Genomic DNA, 22,698 nt, shown 5'->3' on the forward strand with positions numbered 1-22,698 from the left:
TACCTAAAGCAAACACATAAATAAGTATATGAATAATTAACAATAAATTGTATCCAGAATCCAAGCAGCTACTTGTGTAGAAGCAAAGCTGCCCTGGGGCAAACTGAGGGAGACGGCCGCTTTTGTGCTTGTAGCCTTTATGGCATCCATCAAACAAAAACTTTCATAGAGTTTTACTTTACAGCAAAGCATTAGCATGGCAGGAGGGAACTAGAATGGTAAAGTATATTACACACATATTGAATTGGTTTTATATTAATGCCCTGATCCTGTTCCAAAGACAGTAAATGATCAGGAGAGAGGTGTGTAAACACCTATATGGAATGCATAATCCCTCGCTAGCCCAACATGCATTTCCATCTTATTACCATGTTATTACTGTGCAATAAACTGAGACGCCACCAAAGCATTCATGTATGCTGATGGCAGTGTGAATAATCATTTCACTTACTGTCATTGCTCAAGCTTTTTCCCCCGTTATGAATTCTGAAGTTGAATAAATATGTGTGAGCTGTCCAACCTGAGTGCAGATAAATATGACAAGGCCAAGGACCTTTAAATTAGGGACACGATTATGTCATGGGTGGGAACAACAGGGCGCCTCACGATAGAAATTAAACGAATAGGATACAAGACCAGCCACAATCCAAAGGTAAACAAATAATTGAGCCAGAATCCATTATGTGTATTTTAGAAAGAGTTTGATAAAAGCTAGCAGCGGTTGGTTGAGTGACTGTAGAACTACAACTATAACTCCAACCACTCCTGCACTCTCACAGAGGCAGATATATTATCAATTCCTGGGGAACTCTGGACGCAGATGGTGGGGCGGTGAGGAGGAGGAGAGCACACATTGCTGTTCATAAATTAATAATTACATTTGAATAAAATAATTAGTCTTTCAACAGCTGCCGGGGAAAACAGACAGGAAACACTAACCTGCATTAATGTGCCTGAGTGAGTGGGAATTTAATTTATAGGAGATGGGTTGACATTTGAAAGGCTAACGGCGTCACAACAAAGGTACACTAATTGTCGATATTACAGATAAAAAAGCTTGTCACTTTCAAAGGGGACTGTGGACAAGTTTGTTTAGTTGGCAAATATTAATGTGAAATCTGAGTAAGTGTAGGAGTCAGTTGTTGAGGATGTCGGTCCACAGAACCAATTAGGGCTGAACGATATTGAAATAACTTGCAATATGTGATATTGCTGTGCAATATTGCGATAACGATATTATTGTGATACAGAACATCACTAAACCATTTCAACATGATGTGTTTCATTCTAATCAAACACAAACTGTAGGTTTTGTTTTTCATGTTTTTTCAGCAAATTGTGTCAAAAGAAGACTTAAATGAAGACTAGATCAGGACCAAAACAAGACCAAAAATTTAACATAGTTACGAAATGTTGAACTAAAACTGAACTTTTACACATTTATAAGTTCAAAGCATTGTTTGTATCTGGCTGAGTTTGCGATATATTGTGACGTCTTGCAAAACAGATATTGCATCGAATAATATCGCAATACGATATTTTTGGGGAATTTTGTGAAGCCCTACACATTTTTTAGTTTTGAATTTTTTCCTGGGTCGGGAGAGAGCATGTTAACGAACACACAAGCCTCATACGTTAAAGGTCCTATATCACGCAAAAATCATCTTTTTGAAGCTTTTAACCATGTTGTAATCAAAAACACCCCCAGAGTGTTTCCTTCATGCATGTCTGAGTAATCCTCATGAATCCTGGTCTCCGAGCAGCTGCTCCGCCCTCTCCTGGTACAGGACTGGCTTTGACCATCTTACGTAAGATTGTCAAAAACTTTAGGTAGCAGCGAGAGGCCGAACAAGTCATTTTTGTGCCGAAGTTGTGAAGAAGAGGCTCCATTCTAACCTACTCTGCAAAGGGACACCACCCTTTTCTTACCTAAAGACAATGTCTTGGCGAAAATGCGCGTTTGGCTGCGGATGGTACAGGACTTTATTCAACCTTTCTAAAGTAGAGTCCATGGAATTTCTCACCAGGATTCAGCGACTAACCAGCCAGAATATGTTTGTCTGTGACCGTCACTTCACCAATTGCTGCTTGGTGAACCTTGGCCAGAACCAAAGTGGATTGTCCGAGAGATTTACTCTTTTAACCGGCGTGATTCCCACAATAAAAATCCCGATGGAGAGGCCAGAGCAGTAAGTAAATCAAAATGCTAGCTAAATGGTAATGATAATATGTGTTAGCTATTGATGAAGCCGTGTTGCAAATGTCATGAAATGCATCAGCATCAGCTCGGCGAGAGGCGGAGTTAACTGAATCCAAGCGGGTGGAAAAACACCCCCATAAAATACTTATATTTCTTTCAAAAATGAGTACTAAATAGTGGTAGAGGTACAATATATCATATAAATGCCTATAGTTTACTTTAGAATGGCTAAAATAGCACGATATAAAACACATCACACTTAATTGGCAGCCATCAGCTAATTCACATTTGTTGTCCTGTTATCGAACCACCAACCGTTGGGTCCATGAACTAAAGTGCTAACCACTGAGTCACTGCCACACTCACAATAACATACATGGTCTTGGAACTAACCAGGCTTAACCTTACCTACATTTAGCTTGCTAGATCAGATGAGAACGGGCATTGCATTTTTTTGCACAAAGCTTTGCATAAAGCTGTTGCATCCTTTGTGAATACCATGTCCTTGTAGCTATATGTTTGATGGCGTAACCAGAGAGAACTAAGCGCAATGCAGGCTTTAGGACTACAATAGGAATAGGAATAATAAATCAACATCTTGCTCTGTGTGAGGATTTTACAAACTTACCCATTTCCAAATTGCAACACAAACAGCAGAGACAACATTAAGTATTTCTCAACGCACCACGACCAACAACAGAACATTGCTGATCCTTTTTTTTTTTCACTCTGCTACACTCTGACTACAGCCATCCTCGGCTCAAATATTGCTCCTCTCTCTAAAAGCCAAATCTCTCCTTTTGCCGGTGGGCACATTTTACAAGCCGGTAAAACATTTTAAGAGCTGCCCGAGCCTTAAATGTCAGCGCTGTTTGGTGTGTGGTGGTGCACGCAGCCCGGAGACCTCCTGACAGCCCGAGCGCGTGCGTCCCGCTGCGCTGATAAAAGAGCAGGGGGCGAGCCTGTTCGTGTCACTGTCTGGAGATGAGGCAGGAGTCCATTTACCTCATGTTGAACGCTGGTAATGGCTGATAAAATGTCCTCGTGGGAGCGCTAATTGTTTCTGGAGAAATGATTACCGTCTTGCGATATCAGTTATTTTTTTGGTCTGCACATCCTCCTTCGAAACCGTAAAGGAACAACCACACCGCCATTGTCATGGAAGTCGTCACCAGGGATCAGTAGAAATTTGAGTTGTAATAGTGGCAGTATTTTGAGTAGTAGTATTAGTAGGTGTTGAGGAAGTAGTGAGTGGGAGTATGTTTGAAATAGCATCATCACTTCTCATTTCGCGTCACTTGAAAAGCAACAAGCCCCGTCTCATGCTTTCCATTTTCCTGGGGCTTTATCCACTTTATCTGTGGTCAATCTTACGGCCCGAAGGAAAAAAATGGAGCTGAGCACTTCCCCGCCACTCAGAGATAAACAGCACAACAGGGAGGAAATAAGACCAGGAAGGATGTCGATTCAGGCGGAGGAAAATAAACTCCCAACTTCTGTGTATGTTTCCTGTCTAATGTGGAGAGTGAGTGATGGACAGAACTATTGGATAAGCAGCTTTACTCTCTGCTAAAATGCAAATACATCAATCCCGTATCTTGACGTTGGTGCAAAGAGGTAAGAGTGAGAGGAGGAGGAGGAGGAGGAGGAGGAGGAGGGGGATAGATGATTCTGAGGAGGCTAAAAAAAGCAGCTCAAATCCCACTGGGGCCCTGGGTAAAGAGCCCTGACTTGGGCAGGTCTCGGGACACTTGTTAAGAGACAATACCACCTCATCCATTACACCGCATGGCCAAACCAACAGCGCCAACACATTCAGCAAAACAGTTCAGAAATAAAACTCAAAAGTCTAACAGGCTTCACGGTATGACTATGTTTCAAAATGCAAAGCAAAAAATAAAGGATCGTGTATACATTTATTTAAATGCATAGAAGCACAAGAGGCAAGGAAGGAAAGTAGGAAAGTTTTTTTAAATATTGAAAATGTTTCTGATTTGACTGAACTTGATATTTGTACAGGTCGTCTGTGATATAAATAAACTTTACTTACCTACTAAATGAATGCTTGTGGGGTTTTTGTAAAATCAATAATAAACATTTTTACTATAGCCATAACTTCATTCCCACCACTTTAGCCCAATAGAAAGGAGCCTGACACGGCCTGCTTAAATAAAAGTCTTTCATTTGACAAAAAGAGCGAGAAGAAGCTTCTGAAGATGAACGCGAAACATTTTTACCCCCATCCAGTCGACGACATTAGCCAAATTATTCAAAGTTTCTTTTCTTCAGGCCCTTTCAAAAATCAGAACTATGTTCCAATCTGTTTTTCAAAATCCCGCTTGTTAAAACGGTCTTGGATCACTGCATTTCTCACACTGGCTTATGCCCACAAATACAACTGATAAAAATGTGCGAATGCAAATGGAAAAATCCAGAATTTCTAAGATAAAAGAAATGAGTCAGTGCGAGTGTTCAGAATATCAAATGAAAGTAATTCAACAAAAAAAAAACACACACAGACAAATGGTCAAGGAAATGGCAGCACATTTAAATATGGATTGTCTTAATAGCTTAAGCTGATGAGAATACTAAAATAACAAGAACCAAGTCCAAGCAGCAAATAAATGATTTACCGAACATATACTGCCTGTACGTTCCAAAGACTTGTGTTGAATTAGCAAAGAGTCATCCTCAACGACACCCACAATGACAACATCGTAAGTATTGTACAACACCACTGCAGGTAATGTGTGTTATGTTTACATGACGTGACATTTGAGACGATCACGTTTCGTCAAACTAGATCCCTCGCAAACGCTCGTCTGTACCGGGGCCAACAGAAAAGAGCAAACAGGCAGGCTGTAAAGGTTAGCAGACTGGGAGCAAGACCTATGCAAGGGTTGTAATTACTTTTGGCTTAGAGCTGCAATCGGTTGTTAAAAGATCTGCTTAGCACGTCCCTATTCCCAGGAGTGGGAGCTCCAGTTATTCTGATGTGGCTCCAGAATGTCACACTTAGGTTGCATATTTGCATACGTTTGTTGGTGCATATGGTACTCTCGTCTTCCCGTAGTTTTGTTATTGTTTGGAGATCGATAACAAATACACCTTAAACATGCTCGTGATTGATGAGGCCTTAGCAAAAGCTCGGCATCACATTGGATTATATCGTTTTCAAGCTAATAATAATAAATGCTCTTGTGTTTGCACCTGAAATACGCATTTTGCCGTCGTCAGGTGCCAAAACTTTTCACACCCAGCATTAAAGCAGTACTAAGTAACTTGTTAACCTTAATAAATCCTTTTCGTAGTCCCTCTCGAGGTGATACAAGTGTTAATGGGTCATTGGAGGGTCTTTCATCTCCCCCTGGTATCTATGGCCAGAAAACCACAATTGCAACTTCCCTGCACCGGGTGGGAGTCACTAAAGGGCAAAGCTAACTGTGGGCTAGCGCCACTTAAACAGTATTTACAGCCAAGTTTGAGTGAAAAAAGTTATCTTCAATGTGTAATTGGATGAACAATATCCCTCTCTCCCTTTGTCTTTTCTGTCTGTGTAGTATTTACTCTCACGGACAATTAATGAGTAAAAAAACGCAACATGCTACAGCACCAGCAGTGGCGCTAATGGCTGCTAGGGGCAAGAGTTACTTAGTACTGCTTTAACATAAAATGTGTTACAGCTGAGGTTATGATTTACAATTTTTCTCCTCCCCAGCCCTCTTTAGTTGTGAGTCGGTAATGCTAACCGCTATTTGTTGTGCCTTTCCATCAACATTGTTCATTATTAGCATTCATTTTAATGTGTATCTTTGCATAATTGGACGTGATGCAGAATAATGAGCCAGTGAACATGTCATCCAGTTCTGCCCGCTGAGATGAGATGCCGCATGATGCTAACCACCCTGCCACCACATACCCTATTCTATGATGGGGCCTATTCTATGAACCTCATTCCTTACAAATTAAGCCGTATTGGCGTATAGATAATTCAAAGTGATGCAGGAGTACACTTGAATCATGTGCTAGCCTCATTCTGTCTATTTCCTTTGACACCCAATCCTGTGTGTTGTTTATGGCTCTTTCCCTTGGCCCGCTGCCCGGTGCTGCGGAGCCACTGCTGAGGAAGGGGCCAGACGGGTCAGTCCTGATGGTGCTTAGGTGAGACCAGCTGCTAGTGTAATTTATGTCCCCTGTCGCTCGGCCCAAAACATTTGAACAACGAGCACATCGTCAAGTAAACTTTGGAGGGCTCAATATAGCGGCTGTGCCCTTTGCCTGATTGGATAACTGCATTAAGACAGGAGACTGTGGTGAGCCCTGTGTCCAAGTTTGACCCCAACCTCTAACAACAAGCACAATAAATTGGCATTATCATAAAAACTGGCCAAAGAAGGACTGTCAATGAGAACTGCATCACATTTTTGCAACTGAGTGGTGGGTCAGGAGGCTCCTAAATGACTGCAAATTCCTGTGTTCTTGTGCATTTAGGACCTAATATTTTCTGAAAACAGGTATCTTCTGTGCCTGAAGTGCCAAAAAACTACTCAGGTATTTTGTTTATTTAGCAGACAGTTTGATAAGTTGAATTACATGTGAAATCAATCTGTTCAATTTCAAGTTCAATTTAAAAAAAATTATGCAGGTTGTTTTGACAAAAAAAAACAGATTTTTGGAGGCATTTTGTTTTTCGGCTCTGTGATGAAAGGAAATACGATCTTTGAGTGAAGGGCCATCAAAGGAATGATGAATCCACCAGAGAGCACTGTTTGATGAGGTTTTCTCTTAAGGGGTTACGCGCAACGGAGCTGTCTAGTGTCTCAAAATTAAATCAATCATTTTTGGTCCAAAGGGAAATTCACAATATGCATGACAAGAGATCTAACAAACAGAGCTAATCAGAAAAGATTATTAAAGCTATGACAAAAATCCCACATCACTGCTGAGTAAGGACCATAAATTAGATTTGTATTATTATAGGGATAAACAAGCTTATGATTCATAGTTCAATAACCAAGATTTCTAAGCATAAACCCCAATAATTATTCTTATGTTGAATCTGTCCAAACAGCTAATGGAGAGATGATTCCATGTCACATCTAAAGCTACTAACAATATGGCCAACTGCATCTCTCAGCTCTGTGGCTGCCTGGGTGTGTTCACACTTGCTATATTTAGTACTGTTAACTACGCTATAGTATTGTCAGGCTTGCAATGTGCCGTGAGAACTGTGTTTCACGAAACATGTACTGTATGCCTGGCACAATAAAAGAACATAAGCTCAAACAATCTGAGCTTTGTATTTGTGTTGTTTAGATTTTCTTTTGTCCCAGGAAAGTCTCACAGAGATTCATATTCTCCTTTCAGAGGAAGCACACAGCCATGGGGAGAACATTTAAACTCCACACAGACAACTACAAGCATCTTGATGTAGTGACAGTGATGTGGCTGACTCCTTAACTATTCAGGGCAGAGTTAGCAGGGAGCACTTAAATTAGATCAAGTCAATTAAAAATAGGCCGTCAGGCATTTAAACCTGACAGAGCCGGGGCACATTATGCATTATGGCTATGTGCAATTTACATGTTTAAACTCTAACACACAGGCTTCACACTATATAACTGAAAAACAGTCAAACCCTCATTGGCAATTGGCATTTACAGCACTCTTGATCAATAATGGATCAATGCCTGACAGAAACAACTAAATGCATTGATCTTAGACAGAAAAAAACAATTCCTCACAACCACTTTTCTCATGCCAGAAGCACAATCTGAAGCAGTGAATAAAAAAAAAAGAGATATTATTTTCCTGATATAGTTTAAAACAAGTTTATTTATATAGCACATTTAAAAACAAAGTACTGCCCCAATGTGCTTTCCATATTCAATGTAAAAGTACAAACAACACACACAAAACAAACTAAAAGTAATAACTAAACAGAAATATGGTACTAAAACAATGTACAAAAAATATATGATCTAGAACAAAAAAGTAAAAACTGCAGCATAATCAAAATGTCTAACTCAGCTTGAAATAAAAGCCAAAGCGAAGAGGCGCGGTATTCATCAGTGACTTGAAATCCTCCACAGAAGGGGCCGCTCTGATTTCCAGAGTCAGAGAGTTCCAGAGTTTAGGGTCGGCAAAGGCTCGGTCAACTCTGACGCCTAAAGATCACAATTTAATTCGGCCATGTTAAGACAGACAGACAGACAGACAGACACCAAAGCCTTTGGTCTGAACGTTTATGTGCGGGGAGTGCAATCCACATTGGGATGGGAGCAGCTGATCACACGCTGTTCAAGTTAATGAAGGGCAAATAGACCCAATGCTGTGGTCTTATCACAAAGGACATGAGTACAGGAGAAGGCACCAGTTTGCATGACGATTACATGTTAATATACATATGTCTATATGCGTAAACACCTGTGGGATTGAGATTAAAATTGTCCTCAGGGGGGACTGGGGAGTTAGTATTACGGCTAGACTGTGAGGAAGTTGGGGGTTCAAACCTCAGACAAACCGACAACCGACAGAGGACCAATGTACTGAGAGAGCTTCTGTGAAACTTTCCTTGTTTAGCCATATACAAAGTTACACTGACTCTCAGAAGAATATCAAAATCCAGTTCTAAATGTGTCTTAAAGATGCATCACAGTAAGGCACCTTTACTTTCCATCACAGTGGTCTCTACAACGCTCCAGGATCGATTGTTTTGTAGGTTGTAGATGATAGGATCTGTCAGCAGTGAAAATCTTCCAAACAATTGATCCTGGAGCGTTCAAGAGACGACTGTGATGGAAAGTAAAGGCGCCATGCTGATCCCTCATACAGCCGCTAGGTCACTACAAGGTCAAACACACACAAAAAACGTCCACATCCACGTTTTTTCCACATAAAAAGTTGCATAATGCACTTTTTAAACAGTGAAGTGAGGAGACTGTGCATTGCATCTGGCACACTCCCTTCTCTCACTCTCTTCATCTTTCTCCCAGAGCGTCACAAAACATGGAGCGCACAATGCTGAGTTAAGATCAGACAGGACACGTTGCTGTTCGGACGCACTCGTGAGTCCTGTGGAGGAGGAAAGATCACTGAAACGCCATCAACCTAAAAGCAGCCGCACACGTGCCACTGTGACGCAGCAACATAAAGTGAGACTGATCAGGGGAAAAAAACAAACTGTTGTGGTCAAGAAGCTGTTATTTCTAACTAAAAAAAATAAAAGTTGCCATTGGTGCGTATCTGACCTTGTAGTGACCCAGCAGCTGTATGAGGGATCAGCATGGCGCCTTTACTTTCCATCACAGTGGTCTCTACAACGCTCCAGGATCAATTGTTTTGTAGGTTTTCTGGTGAGAGGGTCAATCATGAGTGAAAACCACCCAAACAATTGATCCTGGAACGTCCTAGAGACCACTGGGATGGAAAGTAAAAGCGTCATGATAACCTTTCATATGGCCTCTGGGTCACTACAAGGTCAAATACACCCAAATATAAACTTTATTTTTCATATCAAAAGTTGCATAATGCACCTTTAAAGTATAACAAATAAGCCAGATAAAAAAAAACACTTTAAGCTTGACAAAAAAGGTGGATAGGTCTTTTTATAAGCATATATTAGTCAAATTATTATTTACTCTATTAATAAAGGCTTGCTCTGTTTCGGCCCCCGACAGAAAAAGCACCAATAAGCTCCAAAATGAAATAGCAACAAAAGAGCGACGACAAACGTGACAAAAAGGCGATGAAAAAGCAATCAAAATGTGATGAAAAAGTGGTGAAAAAAGTCACAAAAGAGCAACAAAAATAAGACAAAAACAAGGGTGACAATGTAACAAAACAGGGGGAAAAAACGTGACAAAAAGGCAATGAATGAGTGAAAATGTGACAAAAAAGCGACAAAAACAAAGCTCTATGAGAGGAATGTTGGTGAAATTCATCTTGTCTACAATAAAATGAGAGTCTTTACAACAATCACACATCATTATTGTTGTGCCTCCGATTCTCATTCACGAAACGATGACAGCAACTCAATGGGAGCTAAGTATAATGGCCGGAAAAGATAGTAATAAGTACAAACCCAAGAGAGAGCTGCACAAAAGGAAAATAAACAGACACAAAACTTCAAGGTCATGAGTTTACCATAGTTTCAAAAGTTAGGCGTGCACATGTTCTAGAAAGGTCATTAAATGAAATAAACCGTGATGCAATTTAAAAGCTACGATTTCGAAACAAAGCAAACGGAAATAAAGCTGCCTTACACAACGGAGTCCATGGGTTACACGGCCTATTTTGGTCCAGGTCATTAGTTCAAAATGGAGCCATGTGTTGAATGCCGGCCATCTGCTGCACCACGCCACACAATATATCACACCAAAGCCATTAAAGCCCATCATATGATCAGAGGAAGAAGGGGGACTGCAGTTGTACGCAGTGATTGGTTGGCTTATGTTTACCTTACAATAGAGCAAATCTATAGGCGCTAAATTATCAATAGCAGCCTGTGCTCCCAGGTGCATTATTCCCACGAGTCTTATTGACAGGTCTCTTGAAAGGCCGCATTAGCTGTAAGGGGATCTGGCCAAAACAACTTTTAAGGAAAATCCCTTCAGAGGTGGTGCAAAAGGGAAAGACAGGAGATGGAGGATATTGACCTGCCTCAAAAGAAGCACACACAACCCCGCACTGAACCTCCATCTTAAATTGTTTGTGTTGCTGATTATCGCCACATTTGGTCATAGGTTTGGAGGTTCATTTAGAAAGTCACAAAATACCAGCTTTCCATCCCGATCTATGCCATCCACTCCTCTGTCTGTCCGCTGTATACGGAAAAAGGTCAGAAAATCCCAAAATATCTTTCAAAGTGGGTTAGATTTTGTCCACGTTCCGTCCCTTTGTGCCTATACCGCGGGTCAGTCAAAATGATTTCTTCTGTCATCGTAAAGTGCTCACAGTTTGGCATGACAATGTTTCCGATGTGTGTGTAATTTCGGTTAGAAGACGACAAACTGTTTGCAATCAACGATCCAGGAGCGCTCTTTGTGAATTTTCAGCTTTCATTAGCAATTTTGATGTTTACCTTCTGAAGCGTATTGAAGCTATTCAAATTCAAATGAAATTGGCCCGAGACAAATAGACATAAAACTATATAAGGTCAGGATATTCCAGAATTTTGACAGAAAGGGCATCTGATATATAATTGCTCAAATCATTATGCCCATAACAGATTAAGAAGTAGGTTTATCTTTTGTTTGTTTCATTTTTAAAGCACACAAGCAGTCTATCCCTAAATTAGTGACTACTGACACTCAACACGTGTACTTGAGTCACTTTGTGAACAAACTGTACTTTTTAAGAGTAGTTTTATCATACGGTACTTTACTTATACTTGAGTAAAAATATAATGAAGCATCTGTACTCTTACATGAGTAAAAAATAATTGTTACTTTTTATTTACTTTTTATTTAAATATTTAAGCGGCAAATACTTTCATCTAAAAAGAAATAGATGTACTGTACATCATCTTGTGCAGGGGTTCACAAACTTTTTTTGGCTGGGACCCCAAAAATTGACACGTAAACAACTCTGGACCCCCATTACATAAAGTTATTCCCTCATGTTACTTTAGGGCAGAAATCAAGTAATATGTGTTTTACTGATATTTGAAAGAATACAAATTGTTTTACACTATTCATTTATTCATCTGGGGTCCCGACTCCCACTTTGGGAACCACTGTAAAAAAAATAAAATAAAAAAAAAGTACAGTGCACTTAAAAAAGTGTAGTGCACTTTGTTCTTTCAAATTCTTTAGTTTTTCTGTATTTTCATGGAATTTTCTTGGAATTTACTTTGGGAATATCACAGGATTTTATGCTTTGTTTCACACAGTTTATGACATAATTGAAAATAACTGTATTCAAATAACATTTTCTCCAAGTACTTTTTTACTTGAACTTGAGTAAAATCCTTTCAAAGTAACGTTACTCTTACTAAGTACACTCTGCAGGTAGAGTAACATCATTTACTCTGGATGTGCTTTGTACGTGAACAGCAAAACATACATATATATTTGGGCTAAAAATGACCAACATCAAAAGTCAGAATGGTGTGTAGGATGCTCCATAAATCAGTGCTCTGGATTTAACAATCCATCTCCCACTCATACGATAATGTGTTTGCACTGCGGCTATGCTAAATTAGCCCTTGTCAACAGGTGCTCTCAGATGCGTGTGCGCCGCTAAACCCACGGCGCGGCTAAAATAAGCATACTGCGGTGCGTGTGAGTGGCCGTAGCCTTTGCCCCCGTTGCTTTTGTACTTCTAATTCGCACCATCTCTCTCTCTTTCCGCTTCCCATCTTTCAATCCTTTCACCGCGGTCCCCTGTACAAAAGCAGCCTTCGCCGGCTTCCATGTACTCTCTCACATTTCGCCTTGAAAAGCAGCTCTATAAGTGAACACCTCAGTCGGCCTCTTGCGCCTCAATACCTGTCTCTCTCTTCCCATCTGTCATTTAGACTGACCCAAATAGGCCCTACGCAGGAAAAGAATGGCCGACGCTCACCCCGGTAATAAAAGTGAACACGCAAACCCGGCCGAGCGTGAAGAGCACAAGGAGGTCCTGGGAGTCAAGACCTAAACTGGACTGTACCTAATCCCATTTCTGATAACTTATTTTATTATTTCACAACAACTGTCTCCACAAGAAACTGAAGTGGAAAAATAGAGGGTGCAGTATGTTAATAGTTCATTGGGCTGTCCGTACTCTTCCAGTTTATGAGGATGAACTTCCTGGCCGCCATTGCCGCCAACAATACAAAATGTTTCTTGTTACGAGTTAGTTTCAGTGGAGCAGCGTCTCCGAGCAGCCAAATCCCGGGAACGGCACCCATGGCCAATCCACACACTCGGGAACTTGCTGCAATGGCATGCGTCCAGTCGAGTTTCAAACAAACCAAACTCCGCAGCAAGTGCAAGCTTCCAACCCACATAGTAAAAATCTTTGACAATGATCCGAAATTAAACGGTTCCTCATTTGCTTAATCAATATGGAGTAATGTATGCTGTATGGAAAACACTGAATTGAATTTTTGTGTTTAAGCGATGCTAACTTTAGTCTCTTGTTTGCTATAATCTGGTAAATTATCAGTTTTAATCTTATGTACAGGACACTAGATATTAAACTCTTTGGGTTGTCATGGCTGGATGACTTTGGTGTAAGTTAAGATCCAAGTCCTGATTTGAAAATACTGACATGTGTTTTTTTAAGAGTTTAATAGTGCAGGTATGAACTCAGAATAAGCAGGATTAGGATCTGTTTTAAATGTACATCATTCTACATCGCCAGCACGAAGCCAGAACTTAATAAAAGGGCCCGAGACCACAAGTACAGCATTATACTTAAGAAGATAGGTCAATGTTCCCATTAAAGTGATAGCCTTGGGTCAGATTCGATAGTACTTGCACAAGGTTCATTACTAGCAGTTAAAATGCATCGAAGTGAACGTGCCTAGTTATAAAACAGGTGACTTCTCGACATAATGCAGGTACATTATTTCCTGCATAGTGTCCTGAGACAGATAGACTTAGAAAACAGTCTATATACTTAGCATTAACCGTAAACGCCTTTAGTAAAATGCCAAAGGTGCACAAATCTCTTATACTGTCCTTGTTCTCTGGGCAATACTGTTAAAGAGGACTGCTTTCTTTGCCACTTTTCACATGCTGCTCGTGTGGACGTTTTGCCTTTTAAACTTGTCCACATTCGCAGACAGACTGTTTGAAGATCCACCTCCCAGGCATAAAGTTAAATGACTGATTACCACAACAGTAGCCTCTATGCTCCCAAGAACAATGACGAGCCAATAAAGTCGTCTCCACGGGTCTGTCCCTAACCAAACGGTCAGCACCATAAAACCGACATCAAAACAGCACCAGAGACTTTTACCCACCCTTCACTCTCCTCTCGCTCCCTTTCTTTCTCCTTGGCTTTCCTGGACTTGTGCAGGAGTCCGATGAGGATGACAGCGGCCCGAATGCCGGCCTTTTTGTTGTGGAACCTCCTCCCGGCTTGAGACATGGTCCGCTGGTCTCTCCGGTCCGGGACAGTGGGCGTCTCGGAGGTGGGGGACAGCTTTGGACCTGCTCCACCTGCTCCACCTCCTCCTCCTTCTCCCCCTCCTCCTCCTCCTCCTCCTCCTCCTCCTCCGCCGCCGCCGCCGCTGCTGCTGCTGCTGCCGGGACTTACCCTCGGCTGCAGCACCTGCCTGCTACTCGTGGACGCTTTGCTCGGTTCCAGGGTTGAGTTTGTGACACACCACAGCCCAGATCCTGTGGTCGGCTAAAAGAGTTGAATCCTCCGATCCTCTCCCATGTAAGCAATCCGAACACTTATGTCCACTTTGTTAAGCTCTCTTCCTTCCTTTTTTTTTTTTTCCTTTTTTTGTTGTAATCCCACACAGTCCAGAGTGGCAGTCTATTGGCACAAGCTGTCCCTCAAGGTGAACTATCTGCATTGCCCGCCTCTGCGACCCATGCGTCTGTCAAAGCTACCAAGCACATCGCGGCATTTGAATAAAGCTGTAGGCGCAGGGCTATTGACATCCGCGCGCACACTATACCCATGCATCTCTGTCTAGTGAATCTAGCCCCATCTCTTCCCTCCTCTACATGCCTTGCTTCTGCTATGTCTGTGCCTGCACCGACACACACTCCCCCCCCTCCCACTTTCCTTATTGCGAAAACCACGCCCACCCGCGCCACGATTGGCCTGAGCTGCCCAACAAGCCCCGCCTCCACTCCCCGAAGCCCTCTATTCACGAGTACAGTACCGCACCCCTCCCATCTTCTCCCTCCTCTGCCCTTGTTTCTACCTTGTTAATGATTTTAAATTAATCTCCCTGACCTTGTTCTATCTTGATTTTATGTTTTTGACTGCCAGGACACTCTTGCACCAAACACCCACCGCTCTACCCCCTCTCTCCTCTCTCCATCCCTCTCTCTCTCTCAATCTCTCTCGCACGTACAATGTTAAGTGTGAAATTTCAATTGAAGAAGCACGTTTATCGGCCGACTGCTGGCTTGTGCTGTTGCCAAGGACAAAGAAATGGAAATGTACCCGCACCAAAAATGAAAAGGAGATTAAACCAACCAAAATAACAATTACGGCAAATTGCACCCTCGGAGACACATTTTGTGACATTGTGTTCCTGGCAGGGTGTAATCATCTCGATTTCCCATATTAATTTTCTGAGCCGGCTGCTGCGCTAATAAACCCTTCTTGTATTTTATGCGCGGCAATTACTGAACCAAACAAAAGAAAAGGCGCGATTAAAAAGGCCGAGACTTACGGCGGGAGTGAAGTGACATATTAAGCGGGACTGGGCAAACTCGGCCAAGTGAAAAAAAGGGAGAGTTTACAACCATGAATACACACCCGGCCAAATTCTGAATGAGACAGGAATAGAATAAAAGACAAATCTGGAATAAACAGTATGACTGACGGACTGAACTGCAACTAAATCAGGACAACGTCCAGGTAAAGCCATAACTGGACAGAAGATGAACTAAATCGAGATCAAACCTGACTAATCTAAGCCCGGACGAAAACTGGGTAGAAACAGAACTAAAGCACTAAAGAATGAAAACCTTCTTGATTCATTCACTCCATAATTGGTTTGTTATTGACCAAATCTAAAAATTACTGGCAAAACAATAGAAAATATAAGTACTGATTTAAAGGAGAACTGTGTTGCTTTTTTACCTTAATAAATTATTTTCGTAAGGTAATACAAGTGTTTGGGATGATTGGGGGGTCTTTCTTCTCCCCCTGGTGTCTCTGGCCAGAAAAACACACTTGCAACTTACCCTGCCTCCGACCCGGCAGCCCCAATACAGACAAATGGAAAACATCTCCCTCGTTGCTTGCATTTGTGAGGTTTATGACATGGTACTGGTAAGTCCTGTATTCTGTCAACAACTTTCGGTTTCTTGAAGAACCTTTTGCAAGAATAACTAACAGGCTAACGGGCAATGCTAACAGTGGGCTAGCGCCACTTTAGCGGTATTAACAGCCTAGTTTGAGCGGAAAATAAAAATCTCCATTGTATAATTGGATTGCGGCACAATGTACAATATCCCTCTGTCCCTTTGTCTTTTCTCAGCATAGTATTTACTCTCACGGACAATTAATGAGTAAAAAAAAAACCCGCAACAAGCCACGACAGCGGTAGTGGCGCTTGAGGCCTCTAGGGGCAAAAGTTACTTAGTTCTGCTTTAACATAAGTAACTAGCCATGATTCTTGGTCATTTACAGTTTCTACACTGAGGTTTAAGGTCAAGATAAATCATATTACCATAAAATAAATCAGGTGATAGTCCCATTTCCATGTAATTGCCATTATAACTGTGTCATTACACTTCAAGGTTTCATTCTACTCCCATCCGCCGTCTTTATTACCGTTCTGTAAGGTTGAGCGCTACCGAATCCTGTCTAAAAATCTCTGAACAAACCGTGTAAAAATCCTATTTTACCAGAAAATAATCCACCAGTGATTCCATCCTCGGCGCCCCACTGTTTGAGAACCACTTCTTTACACAATTGCAGTCTTACATCACTCTGAGGCAGTTTTTCCTGCGCTCGCCTCCCTCGCAGCTCAGTAAACAAGGCTACAGCGGTCTCTTTCTCTGAACATATTGATCCGGAGGGTAGTGTTTCCATCTCGGGCCACCTGTTCGCTCCAGTGTGTTTGCCTGAGTGACCCACTGAGCAAATGCAGGAATAATTCAATTAAACTCAATGAACGAATTGCGGGGGGAGAGAAAGGGACGCTTAACTAATCCTTAACTGTCCCTGGTTTTCTATTTCTATGCAAAAAATGTGATATTTATTCTTGCACTAATAGCTATTTTTCTCACCAAGACTATTTTTTATATTAGCTTTCATTATGTAACAGCCATCCTTGACTTCTGTGAGTGCCTCGCGTTTGCAACGAAGTACAACCTCGAACACGGAGAAAGTGGATTTGGTGAGTTTGCCGTTGCCAAGATGCTGCAGCGCAGTGTCGAGGTCGAGAGTTTTGTGGTCATGACTAGGGCCAAGTTTCTGTGTGACGCATCAGTGTGGAAATACTAATCATATGTACATTTATTATCAATTTAACACAGTCTCTGGTGGATGAGATACTTCTCTGTTCATAACAGAAACAGAACACACACAAAAACAACAAAAAGTAGTTATCGATCTTAAAACTCTGCGGGGACATAAAGAATCTATCTTTGTCACAAATTGTTTTTTGTTTTTTTAAACATTTTGAAAAATCAATCTTTTACCCAGAATTGATGAAGTTTTTGTCTAGCTCTGGGAACAGGAAGTCATTAAATTCCACAGTTTTCTCAAGATCTTTTGCTTTCTGGGGCCATCCATCCATTTTCTTCCACTTTTCCGTTGCCGGGTCGTGGCAGCAGCTGTTGGAGCTGCCCAAATCTCATTGCACCAGCCCCTTATGGCTCCTCCTGCAGGTGGTGGGTCCACGGAAGGACGGCCTCACGATTCTAACCGGGCCTGTTGGGCTCTCATAAGGGGCTTCTGAACTGCTCTCTGTCGGACCCGTCGACTAGGACCTGTTTACTATGGGAGACCCTACCAGGGGCACGAAGCCCCCGACAACAGAGCTCCCAGGATCATTCGGGCGCTCTAACCCCTCCACCACGTTAAAGGAATAGGCCACCGTTTTTACATACTGAGATATGTTCTTACCTTAGCTTTGACGAGTTCTTTAGGACCTGTCTGATCTTCACCCGTGCCTTCAATCATGTAAACACAGCGCAGACGGCGTTAGCATTTAGCCTCTCCCTCTCTCCACTATAGCTCCAAAACTGGTCAAGATAGAAGCTACCAAGCTCTTCCACGTTTTCCCTATTTAAATATGGTTACGTGAAGTGTTCCACTACCAAGTATAATAACACAAATTTAAACAATGTGGATTTTCTAAGCGGTTAAAAGGGGAAACTATATTGTGAGGCGTAATAATACCAGGAGTAATTTGGCATCCGCACAGTAAAGTGAAGATTACTGCGCTGTAAAGTGAAGATTACTGCGCAGTAAAGTGAAGATTACTGCGCGGATTTCGAACTACTCCTGGTATTATTACGCCTCACAATATAGTCCCCCTTTTATCCGCTTAGAAAATCCATGTTGTTTAATTTTGTGTAATTATACTTTGTAGTGTAACACTTCACGTAACCATATTTAAATAGTAAAAACGTGGAAGAGCTTGGTAGCTTCTATCTTGACCTGTTTTGGAGCTATAGAGGAGAGAGGGAGAGGCTAAATGCTAACGCCATCTGCGCTGTGTTTACGTGACTGAAGGCACAGGTGAAGATCAGACAGGTCCTAAAGAACTTGTCAAAGCTAAGGTAAGAACATATCTCAGTATGTAAAAACAGTGGCATATTCCTTTGAGGTGGCAGTTCCAGGAGGGGTGCTTTCTGGGACGTCCATTGAAAAAAAAAAATATGAAGATGAAATGTTCTTGATTTTAATGCTGAATGTTTTGTCATAACCTTGAACAAAACATTAGCATTGAATGTTTTGAATATTTGAACATGTGCCCAAAAAAAAGCATATTGATTGATATTGTTTGACTTGAGACCATCTGGAAAAACTGGTTTCTTGACTGGCCAGGACTCGACCGAGACCCCTTTTGTCTTGCAGCAGATAATGGCTTGATTACATAGAACAGGACGAGAAACCAGTTAGAATTCAAATATTAGGCGTCCTGCTCCACCACCAAAGACAAACACAGAACCCGTCAGTGCAAGAGTAGGTGCAGTTTCTGTAGCATCTGGTTACAACAAGCAAGGTTCAATTTCCAAACCTTCAACCCTATTCTTAACCTGCAGCGTGAGCCTCTAAGCCACACGGGGACAAACGTCTCTATTTATCACAACTTACACGTCACATATTGTGGTTAGACAGAAGCTAACTGCTATCCGTCAGCGATTCACACTCTTTGGATTAGTGACGTGTCTAGTCAACCATCTTTCCCAGAAAATGTAGAGCTTCAGTTGAAGTGGAAGAAAAAATGCAACATCTTTTCACACAGCAGTGAAATAAAGGCGTCTACAGACAAGGTCAAAAACATCAACCATTCCGACGCCTGATGCTGCAGAAAACACGCATTGAATCACGTCTCAGACTGTCTGCGCGCCGCTATGATGGAAATGTACAGACTAGCCAATTAAGGAAGGCTCGAGACAGTAGGCAATGAGTTGTATGGTCATAAAACACCCAGATGGGTAAAGGAATGTGCCCCTTTTTCAATATTCACTTGTGTGCTCAGTGAATGTGCCTGAAGAACCACATCGGCTAAAAACACAAAGGCTCATCAAAAGCAGTTACAGAGTATATCGTATATCTTTAGATCCAAGTTTTGCTGCTTTTGGTCCAGGGACAGCATTAAAGTAACTTGGTTGTTTCAGATCAAATAAAGGATTTCCCCCCCATTTTTTCAGTTATTTTTGCCTCATGTTTGCCCCATTTTTCTAATTTTTGCAACACAATTTTTCCGTGTTTTTGCCCCAGTTTTTTTGCCTCATTTTTTCCCAAATGACTCCCCATCCCCCCCCATTTTCTTGACATTGGAGATGAACCCATTATTGTAAATTTGCAGATCTTCCACACAATATTGTTCTGTTCACTGGTTCGAGACGACAAATATTTTAGCAAACAGAAGGTATCGGAAAAAGTATCGTTCAGGTATTGGTTTGACAAAGCAAGTATTGTTAAAGTACCGGTATCAATTTCTTTTTTTTAACGGAGCCCAGCCCTAATCTTGAACGTGGCAGCTTTGCTAGTTGTTCTTCTAATAACCATTTTAAATGCAATAAAACATGTCTAGTGGTGCTTATGGTGGTTCCTGAGATGTTTCGCACATTTTGCAGTGTGACATTTATCCTGATTTTATTTGATTTAGCTAAGAACCACAGTGTACAGTTGTGTTTGCTAATATATATTTTTTTTATTCCCTTCACTGTTTTACACATGTGTTTTTACCTTGGGCGGGTTTGGCTCTCTTCATATTTCAGCCCTGACTCTTGACTTTGTTGAGAACGGGACGTCACCATGTCGTCTCCATGGTGACGTTGCAGGTATCAGTCAAAACATGAGGTTTATACATAGTACCGAGCCCTCTTCCTGATTGGCATTAGCAGCATGTTTGGCATGGGATGTTTGTTTACGGTTTCAGATTTAATTGCTTTTAAGACCTTGATTTTTGACACAACCTTTTAACGTCTTGGAACACCTTGTCTATAAAGTGATTGACAAGAACTCAGCACGACAGTCGATAACAACAAAACCCAACCCTTCAACCAAAAACGGCCGAGCGTAAGCTGCCCCCGGGAAGTGTGGCAGTAAAAGAAAACACAAGTGTGTGTGTGGAAGCGCTCCGTCTCACTAGGGTCCTCTCGTGCGTCATCGAGGGGCTGCAGAAACGCCTGTATTCGTTTTCCCCTAACACTCTGCCTCTCCTCTTCCGTAACAGCCTCTCGCACGCCCACAGGTGTGACTTGGTGCTCCTAAGGTGTTCTCGGATAAACATCTGATGGCTTCAAAAACAATGGCAGGAAGGAAGATGGAGTATGAACATAACAGGCCCACAGGGAACAGGGTACTGTATTGTTGCTACTCAAATAAAAACTACTGGGAGATATTGTACTTTATTAGCACAAGTGGAGAGGCATCACAATCTGGAGCGGAATAAATTCCTTCAACTTGAAGTTACATAACAACTCATTTAGAGATTAATTGAATAAAAAATCCAATCTGAATGTTTCATAAAGGGTTAACACGCTAAACTCCCCCCAAAAAATGCAAGACTGTTACGCACATTCAGTCCCGAGATGTCCCATGGTGTTATGTTCTTGATGTAAGGCCAGTCGTCTCCTATAGCGCACAGTGATCTTTCAAATGCCATCAGTATAGGCCCAATTGCTCAGAGAGCGACCTCATGGGGTTATGATTGAAGTCCGTGATCATTACATGGAACGTAAACTCTGGACGAAAATCACTTTCCCCCGTGCCTTTGGTCTACCTCTGCAGTCCTCTCCGTCGGTGAGCTCATTATGAACAAGGAGACGCTCAGAGCTGTGGTCATTATTGCTGACAGTATATATAATTTACCCGTGAGTACATAGAGATCTGTGGTCTCTGACAGCTGAAAATACATGTGACTTCTGTGCATTCCGACACTATGTCCTTGGGCAGGAGACTTCCCCAACCGAGGGCCGAAAAATATGAAAAGTGTGATTAACCACAACAGGCCGAAGCAAAGCTACAAGTCATACAATGTAGGTACTGTATTTCACACCGCTCCGACTAGAGAGAAGTTGGATGGAAGAAAGTTTGAAGTGTTTTTCATTGACAAGAAGACACAAGAAGCTGTTGATTATCCCAATTAAAATGTTTCAATCAGCAAAGGAGAGGGGTAGAAAGAAGAGAGAGGGGAAGAGAGAGGGAGAGGGAGAGGGGGCGGACAGATAGACAGAGCACATGTCTGAGCTGGGCCAGCCCTGTCTCTCTCTACGTCTTTGCTGCGTCTCAAGTGTCTCAGACAAACAGATGCCAGTTGGGCCACGTCACCTCAGGCTCTTCTGCTCTACTGCAAACTCTACAGGGCACAGCAACACACTTAATAAAACACAAACATAAGCCCCCGCTGAAAGTACAGTGGCGTAGAATTCACTCATGTATAAGCTCATACTGTATTACTCACTAATACAAGCAAAATGGCAGACTCATCCCATGTAATATACTAACTAATATACAACTAATTTTTTATCGCTGGTATGGGAAACAAACTTAATCCTACTGTGATTTATGTGTGTATATGACATACATAATACATACATAAAACACAAATTTAACTTTATTTCAACACAACTGTGTCAATTTCAATTCCAAAGCAGTTCTGAATTAATTTGAATCTAAAATGCACTGAACAACTAACCCTTTCTTCTTCCTACCACAATGCTGGCAATTCAACCACAGAATACTAACGCTTATTTACCTGTATTCATTTTCAAGAAAGCACTTTGTGCTAAAGTGACTTTTGCTCTGTTACAGTTTCCCCTGGTTAGGTCACTTTCTCTGTAAAAGCTTGTGAAGCCGGCATCGATAACAGATCTAATGCTAATGGTTTCAAACTGTGATAAAATGTGTCACATTTCCCAAGCCAAAACTGGATTCCTGAATCACAAGTAACGGGCTGTGAGACCTCCTCCTTGTGCTTGCTTAGTTGCTGCCTGATGCTACATGGAGGACTTTGGTTTAGGCTTTGCACGACAGAAATCTGAAGACTGGCTGCCTTGAGGAGGAGGATGGTGGTCAGGCTCTGATCCATTCACTTCCTCCACATCATCATCAGGGTTTAAATTGTATAATGAAAAGTAACTTTTATTGATGTAAACGAATATACAAATCTAGGCATACAAGCT

General features: G+C 41.7%; 1 protein-coding gene across 8 annotated transcripts in view; it reads right to left on the reverse strand.

The window, feature by feature from the left end:
* Nucleotides 1-22,698, reverse strand: part of rap1gap2a (RAP1 GTPase activating protein 2a) — a 101,428-nt gene that overhangs the window by 37,794 nt on the left and 40,936 nt on the right. For 2 of the 8 annotated variants that reach the window (XM_079558248.1, XM_079558247.1), the window contains exon 1: nt 14,154-14,910. The exons of 4 other annotated variants lie outside the window; for them this stretch is intronic. In XM_079558248.1, coding sequence (XP_079414374.1) covers nt 14,154-14,281 — 128 coding nt within the window. In that variant the 5' untranslated portion in view covers nt 14,282-14,910. Of the gene's footprint in view, nt 1-14,153; nt 14,911-22,698 lie in introns of those variants that run through there. 2 more of the 8 variants (XM_079558250.1, XM_079558249.1) reach the window with 1 other exon arrangement.

Source organism: Gobius niger, assembly GCF_951799975.1.
Source record: "Gobius niger genome assembly, chromosome: 1".
NCBI lineage: Eukaryota > Metazoa > Chordata > Actinopteri > Gobiiformes > Gobiidae > Gobius > Gobius niger.